This window comes from Gallus gallus, chromosome 1 (assembly GCF_016699485.2).
Source record: "Gallus gallus isolate bGalGal1 chromosome 1, bGalGal1.mat.broiler.GRCg7b, whole genome shotgun sequence".
NCBI lineage: Eukaryota > Metazoa > Chordata > Aves > Galliformes > Phasianidae > Gallus > Gallus gallus.
The window spans coordinates 37892886-37900946 of record NC_052532.1 but is presented as its reverse complement, the minus strand read 5'-3'; the positions used below and the strand labels follow the sequence as shown (position 1 = coordinate 37900946).

The following is an 8061-nucleotide window of genomic DNA, read 5'->3' as shown; positions in this document are numbered from 1 at the left end:
TAGGAGGCAGGAAATAGTGGTTTATTGTTTGAAGCAGAAGTAAAAAAACCTCATGCTCAGAAAGAGAAAAACAAGGGCGTTTAAGTGGTGTAGAGTCACATTTAAACACGGGTGAAGCTCTGTGTCTTGGCAGAGATGATGTGTGTTTGAAAACAGATTCTAAGCAAAGAGAAATGCCAGTGGTCCCTGTGCAGTGCGATATGGGGAAACACACTGCCTGCTGTGGGATGCACATGCTGGAACTCACCTGTGCCCAAAAATTATGAGGAAAAAAAAAAAAGCTACAAATGACCAAAAAATATACATATATATCTCTCCAGGCTACCCAAAACCATGCTGCTGCATCTCACTGGAGCAGTATGTGTGGAGAGAGTGCAATAGGCATAGAGGAGTGTGCTCTGCTGGGCTGCAGACGCCCCACTCCCTACCTGGGAAGTGTGGCGAGCTGTTCCATGGCGTACCCATCTCTGCCACAGTGCTCCACTTTAGAAAAATAAGCAGGTAATTTAAAACCAGCTATTGATTCTGAACAATGAGAAGGCTCCTTATCAGCTCTCCCAGCTCCTCCATGAAATGGAGATGGTGTTTCTGTATTTCAGAATGATCTGTGGATGCAAACAACATCTCCATCCATCTCAGTGCTGCCAGTAGCTTAAGCACAGGGAGTGGATGAACCAAGCTCAGTGCTGCCCCAGCCTCCTGTGAATTACTTGGTGGCAGGTGCTATGGACCAGTATTTGGGTAGGATCCAAGTGGCTACGATTGTCAGAATAAGTAGTAACAGCCTTAAAACAACCACGGAGATGCAGTATTCATCGCAGGCAGGTCTGTCCCAGGCTGGGTGCCACCTGGAATCACCTGGAGGCAAAACAGATCAATTATTTCAAGCATAAGTGCACCAGGGGCAACAAACCGAAGCAATAATATCTGTGGTACTTACTGATGACTTTGTCACGCTTGGTATTTCCTGGAGAGACAAAAGAAGTGAATGTAAGCAGAAGGATTAGACTTTGCAAATAATGTGAGTTTTGAAAAAAGAGAATTAGCTCGCAATGGGCTGACAAGAAATACAGCTGTGTTTCTTTCCAGGGACCTGTAGACTTCCAGAAAGTGATTCTGGGGGCTTTGCCGCAGAGAGCTCGATTGCATCTTGCTGAGTGTCTCTGCAGGGGCTGGCATGGAGAGGGCTTATCCCTCAGGAACACTTCACTCCATCACTTTTTTTTTTGCCCAGCTCTCATGTTCAAGATCCACTTGTCTAGCCGACATCAAACAACCCCATCAGTCAGGGATCCCCTCTCATTCCTTGATACTGGTATTTTAAAACCTTTACTATCCTTGGGCATCACTGCTCTCTTGGCTCCTCACTGCATTTTTTCAGACAGTACTTGGGAATAGGAGATGCTGTGCTTCCTGCTAGTGTCCTCTTGTGTGCTCTCTCTCTTTCTACATGTGCTTCTGGAGGAGGGTGGGTTGTCTACTTACGACACAGATTATCAGTGCACCGCTCGCCGTTGCATTTGCTGCATGCTGCTCCTGTCCCATATGGGTGCCATCTGTAATTCCCACTGTGAAGGAAAGTAACATTGTTTTGAAGCTGTCCTTATGAGGGGATGGCAAGCCCTTCTGCTAACTTGCTTCTGAACTTGAGATTTTCTCCACTTGTATTGACAGTGAACTGTGTCCTGGTCAGTCCTGCCTGACTGCTCTGCTCCCACCTAGCCCAGGAGCTGCCCAGGCTGCTTCCTGAAGATTTTGGTAGGCAGTAAACACCCACAGTAAGGGCTTTGTACTCCATGCTCCCTGTGACCTCAAGGGCTGAGCAGCTTAAGGCATCAACCAGGACCAAGAAAGCATCCTGCCCTCATAAGCTGGGACCAAGGTTCAGCAGGCACCTTCAGAGCCTCTGTGTCTCTCTGTACCTCAGGCAGCAAATATGCTACTTACAGTGCATACGAAGGACCTCTCAATAAAATTTTGCCTTGAGCAGCCCTAGCATCACATCTTCAAACTCTCATACTAAAGCTCAACCTGCAGCCACAAGCACTGCACGCTTCCGTATTTACTCCATCCATTGACCAAGAGACTTGATTCTGCAGACAAATGTGTAAATATTTTCATACCTTGGGTCTGTGCCTTGGCAACCATCGGGGGCCACCTTGGCACTGAGGAACAAGGGAATAGTTTCCAAATGATCACTTAGGTATGCTTATTTCAGTGTCTAATATTTTATCCTTTCTACCAGCACCACTGCTTTCTGGCTAAAATATGTATCTCCTGTTTACACAAACTAGGGTTGCTTGGATAGATGTATGTATCTTTCTCTGCTTTGAGGACCACTTCACCCATAAACACAAGAAAAAATGGTCTGATCCTATCAAGTTGCACATTGTGAGAGGGAAGAAGGGACAGGATCCAAATCCGCTAAAATATTTGTCATGGAAACCTTACGCTGGCCCATAGTTGCAGATGAAATGTGCTGCATTGGTTCCTGAGAAGTATGACACTGTGGGACAGAAGTGGACAGCACATCCAACCTTGTAGCTTTGAGCCCAAACGACCTGGAAAGACAGACACAAACATGGGTGGCTGAACATTTGGTTTAACAGCTACAGTTTTAGAGAAAAGCCTTGCCCTCCTCTATATTACACAACAGATAGGCTTTGGAGTGCTCCTTGGTCATGATTTGCAGTGGCAAGCAATAGTGATGGATATCTAAACAATAGATTGTTCTGAAGAACATCTGGTTGTTTTAACTAATTCACTAGGTGTTTATTAATTTATTTGATGACGAGAGGGTTGGAGCACCTCCCCTACAAAGACAGGCTGAGAGAGCTGGGGCTCTTCAGCCTGGAGAAGAGAAGACTCCGGGAAGACGTTATAGGCCTTCCAGTACCTAAAGGAGGTACTGGAAAGCTGGGGAGAGACTTTTTAGAAGGGCATGTAGTGACAGGACTTGGGAAAATGGTTTTAAACTGGAAGACGGTAGACTTAGACTAGATATCAGGAAGAAATTCTTTATTGTGAGGGTGGTGAGACACTGGAATAGGTTGCCCAAAGAGGTTGTGAATGCCCCCTCCCTGGAAGCATTCAAGGCCAGGCTGGGTGGGGCTGTGAGCAACCTGGTCTAGAGGGAGGTGTCCCTGCCTATAGCAGGGCGTTGGAAGTAGATGATCTTAAGGGTCCCTTCCAACTCAAACCATTCTATGCTTTTATGGTTAAAATGGCTAAAAGAAAGAAAAGTTGATTGGCACAGATAGTTCTCCTTTCTTGCAAAGGAGAAGGTGAAATTTGTCTCCTTTCCTTCATGGTAATCCATGATTGTTGTGCTTTTCCTACCGGAGGATATGAAATCTGTGAGGACAAGGCTGTTTGCTCTCTTGGAGCTTCTACAAGAGCTTGCTGCACAGGCAAATGACCAAAAGGCAGGGGGCTACAGGAACAGGAGGGAGAAGTAGCACATCCAGGTTGCAGTCTTATCTTCTATGATCATGAGCATGACTGACATAACAGAGACAAGGGCATCAGATCTTATGATCCTCTGTGTAGTGCAAGTTATCCAATTCAACTCAGCACCACATTCCTATTTCCCCTTCCAAAGGGAAGCCTGCCCCTTGTTGTTTGCCAGGTCCATGAGCAGGACACATTCCTCAGGGTCCTGACGGTGTTCTCAGCACAGCAATAAGCAGAGGCTGCCCATGACACCAGTGGTAGACAACCGCATCCGTGAAGATGGTGAGGGGGAAACAGCAGGAGCCAAATCACACACAGAATCACAGAACCAGCCCTTGTATATTTCATGGTGCCATGTGGAAGCTACCTGACAGAGTGGGGACTTTGTCCCACCATGAACTACAGCCCACAGCTACTGCTACTGCCTGATTTCTGGCCACTGCTGAGCTTGACTTGGTCATTTGATGTCTGTCCTGTTTTCTTCCTGGAAACAGAATACAGCTTGGGTATTAAAAAAAATAAATAAAATGCAGTGACACTCTTCTTCCCTAAAATGGGACATGAGAACATCTCATGCACACAGGCACAAAAAAAATTACTATGCCACTTTGAATTCAGTTCACTGACTCTTCCCACAGAAATCTAGAATTTCTGCGTCAGAATTGCACATCTAGTCCATAAAACCATAGAATCATAGACCCATTAAGGTTGGAAAGGACCTCTAAGGTCATCTAGTCCAACCATCCACTCATCACCACAGTGTACACTAAACCATGTCTCTAAGTGCTGCATCTCCATGTTTCTTGAAAACTTCCAGGGATGGTGATAACCCTACCACTTCCTTGGGTAGCCTATTCCAATACCCCACCACTCTTTATGGGAAGAAATTCTTCCTAATGTCCAAGGTGAGCTTCCCTTGATGCAGCTTAAGACCATGACCTCTTGTCCTGTCACTGTTACCTGGCAGAAGAGGCCAACCACACCTCACCACAACGTCCTTTCAGGCAGCTGTAGAGAGCAATAATGTCTCCCCCGAGCCTCCTCTTCTCCAGACTAAATAATCCCAGCTCCCTCAGCCATTCCCCATAAGACCTGTGCTCCAGATCCCTCACCAACTTCGTGGCCCTTCTCTGGACACCACGTTCCAGGGTCTTGATATATTTCTTCTAGTGCGAGGCCCAAAACACCGTACTCGATGTGCGGCCTCAGCAGTGCTGGATACAACTAAACTTGATAGAGTTGGAGAAGTGCGATGCCTTACCTGTGTGTAATGGCCACATATTCTGCTACAGCTATTGGTGGTATATGTGTAGTCTCTGACCTCCTTGTACCAAGAAGTGATGGCATCTTGCACTGAAAAAATAGAAAGCGAGCCAGTCCAGATATTTTCTCCAACAGGGGTAAATCTGGGGTGAGCCTGCCCTGGCTCTTGGAGGTATATGTTATGTTTGAATTCGCATCTCTTTGCCCAACCTCTTGCAGTCTTCGCCAAGTCTGGATCCCAACTCTGCAAAATAAAGACAAGTGAAAACAACTTGGTTATCTTAGCAATGTAGTAGTGCCGAACAGATTTTGGAGAAGTTGGGTGTATATGCTGCAGGTTCATTTGTTTTTTGCTTCTGCTGAGACTTGGAGTACTGTATGGTAGACTGACTTGTAGGTTCTAATGGGAATTTAGTCACTCATTAAACATGGGGAAGATTTTGGGGTGGTGGACAACTGTGTCTGACATGCTTGTTGGATGCCAAGACCTGTGCGTCAAAGTGTATGAAGCACAATACACATTTCCAGGCTGTGCCACCTATGGAAGAATGTTAAATTAACTTAAAAAAAAAATTATAGAAAGCCTGGAAGCAAAGGGTTGTGCTTTCTGTCCCAGTCTGACTGAAGTCTCATGCAGCCTCACGGATTAGGGCTGCTGCTTGCCGGTCAAGTCACAAACATGCTGGGATTTTTGAAACCATGGAATTTTGTGGCTTCAAATGTCAGCACTGAATTCCTATTTCTGGGATCACTCACTCACTTGTGATTCAGTCCAACAGAGGGCTGTTATTTAAGCCGTTGAGTTATATGAATGTCTTTTGTTTGCACTGGAGGTATTGTCAGATTCCGCTGGGTTTTCTTGTGTACACAATCTGATTGAGCAAGCAGTGTTGTACCTGCTGGAAAATGTGGCTCCTGGAGCTCTGCTTAAGCACTGTGTCATGAAAATTAAGCTGTTCACTACTGCTGGGAAATTTTGGATTGGGCTTTTGTAAAACAATAAGACTTCCATATTCATCCTTCTGCGTACAGATTAAAATCTCTTGGTTGCCTCTGCAAACAATGGGATCACCAGAGAAACTGTTTTGATCTGATCGTTACTCATGATTGAGGAAAAAGCTTTGGAGGCTGCTGAATTTCATGCCTGTGTTTTACCTAACACAGATTTTTTGTACTGAAGATGTCAAAAACTTTTTTTTTTTTATTTTGTGTTATGAACAAGTAAGGAAGGAAAAATGGCAAGGTGATATCAAAATAGATCTACAAAGAATTGAAAATATTTTGTAACCAGTGTCTTCTAATTCTCCCTATGCCAAGCATTTGGGTGAAGTGTTGTCCTACAAAACTAAACCATAAATAATATGCCTAAGAACTCAGCACATGGAATAGTAAGGGTAAACTTGGGGGCAGGGGGTCTTAATGCAACTGACGATCTGATGTTTCCTTAGATGATAACTTTGAAGGATGATGAACAAAATCTGGCTTTGTTCAGGCATCTCCTAGTCCTAGCATTGCTGCAAGCCAAGACAGAGGCTGCAGATTGCATTTTGGCAATGCTGTGAGGTTGTAAACAAAAGACCATGACAAAAGCTTTGTGCCAGTGGTTGATAGGTTACTCCTCCGCAGTCTCATTTTTCAGACTCTCCTTGAGAGTTCGCACCCCTCTTTTCTTCTTCATCCTGCACCAGTATTGATAATAACAGCTGTATTACAAATGTAGCTGGTTAGACTTTGTCACTTGTGCTTAAAGGAGCTTCTGTCTTGTATTTTCTTTTAAAAAGTATTTTTTTTTCCAAAAGATGGTAATGCCTTGAGTTCATATCCTTCATTTTTATGCATCTAGACGGACAGTTATCAGCAGGAAACAGAAGTGTTCTGACAAATAAAGAAGTTTTCTTGTTTTCCTCATTTTTGTAGTGCTAAGGTCAATTATAACAATGAACATATATGCTCTTTTCAGTTCCAATACTTCTACTTTTCCTCACTGATTTTATAATGTATTTTACTGCTTTCTCCACAACAAATTCTTCCTGGGAGAGGTCACACCCAAGACTAGTACCTTTGTAGCACTTTAAAAGAAAGCTGCCATTATCTTAGTTCTTCTCTTCCTTGTGGTGACCTCTCTTTGTTTGCTTTTTTTTTTTTTTTTTTTATTTCCTGGTTCCAGATCTTCAACTTCTCAAAAAGAAAAATCAGGCACAAAATCACTGAAATTTTAAGAAGATGGATACTGCTCACAGCAAGATTCTGTTAGCGTAGAGCTAGTGAAGCTGTTTAGAAAAAGTTTTAGAAAGAGTCTGGAGCAATATGCAATGGAGGTTTGGGATCCTAATGCCACACTAAAGCTACTTCCCAGGGCTGGGGTACTTTTGAATCACAACAGACTGCCTTTTGCATGATGGCTGCAGCCACAGATGGGCACCACAGTGCAGGACCAGTGCAGCTGTTGCTGCTGCACTTGGTGCACTTGTTTTGGCTTCCTTTGCCTAGGAGCTGCAGCTAATAGCTCTCTGTTGGCTCAGGTTGCTGAGAGAGCCTTGCAAAGAAAGCTAAAAGAAAGCTCTCTAAAGCCATTTGGCAATGTTTTCTGCACTTGCTGACTCAAGTATGAAAGGTTGTGCTGAGATCTGCACATAAATCACACCCCAGGTTGCTACGATGCCTTGTAATGAGGAGCCTTTTCACAGCACTTTTCACAGTGCTAGGCTTAGGGCTGAAATTTTGAGTTTTGGATGAAAAAACTAAGTCAGGCAAAGCTACACACATACACAATCCAACAATCAGAGCTTTATCTTCTGCTTTAAAGAGGAACTGCAGCTATGACCCCAGGAGTTGGTTTCTTTTTCATTTTTTCACATTTGATTAGAAAAATCATCTTTAACAACTGCAAACACCACACTTGCACGTAAGCTGTGAAGATCCCCTTACCATGTACAGCATGTTGCTGGCTGGGGGGTTCACTCCAGACCGGAATCTGTTGTGCGTTCTCACACATTCCTCAATAAACTCTGCATCTCCAATATCAGGCAACGTCTCCGGTTGATATAAGCCAGAAGAAAGGCAGAAATGCAATAAAGCCAGCACACAAGTGAAAAGTCTGCTTATCATGTTACTTAGCCTCTGGTTTTCCAGCTTGAAGAACAGAACACTTCAGCTGTGTAAGGTGGCTTTAGCTCTCCTTGCAGTTTGTGGGCTTGTGTTGCTTGGAAGGTTTGTGGGCTGGACTTGTCCTAGCCATGGTAATTGACTGCAGCACATGTCACAGGAAATGAGTCATTTTTCAAGAGCGTTGCTATGAGAATAAGGAAATTAAGCTACAAATTCACATCAAAACCACAGAATCTT

At 44.2% G+C, this 8061-nt stretch overlaps 1 protein-coding gene across 2 annotated transcripts; it reads right to left on the bottom strand.

The window, feature by feature from the left end:
* Nucleotides 1-7937, bottom strand: GLIPR1L (GLI pathogenesis-related 1-like). Of its 2 annotated transcripts, XM_040695818.2 has the most exons (7): nt 7645-7937; nt 4927-4960; nt 4715-4806; nt 2452-2561; nt 1486-1568; nt 941-967; nt 1-858 (listed from the first exon to the last, which is right to left on the bottom strand). In XM_040695818.2, the coding sequence occupies exons 1-7, from the start codon at nt 7822-7824 to the stop codon at nt 707-709; spliced, it is 678 nt and encodes a 225-aa protein (XP_040551752.1). In that variant the 5' UTR covers nt 7825-7937; the 3' UTR covers nt 1-706. The 2 variants fall into 2 exon arrangements, with proteins under 2 accessions (XP_040551752.1, NP_001025914.3); NM_001030743.3 differs by having other exon boundaries at nt 325-858; nt 4715-4960; nt 7645-7927.
* Nucleotides 7938-8061: the final 124 nt, after the last annotated feature.

Coding starts and splice junctions, on each gene's coding strand:
- GLIPR1L (NM_001030743.3), bottom strand. CDS start 7,824: ATGATAAGCAGACTTTTCACTTGTGTGCTGGCTTTATTGCATTTCTGC. Junction 2,562..4,714: donor TATGTGGCCATTACACACAG/GTAAGGCATCGC, acceptor CTGTCTTTCCAG/GTCGTTTGGGCTCAAAGCTA. Junction 968..1,485: donor GTGCACTGATAATCTGTGTC/GTAAGTAGACAA, acceptor TTGTCTCTCCAG/GAAATACCAAGCGTGACAAA.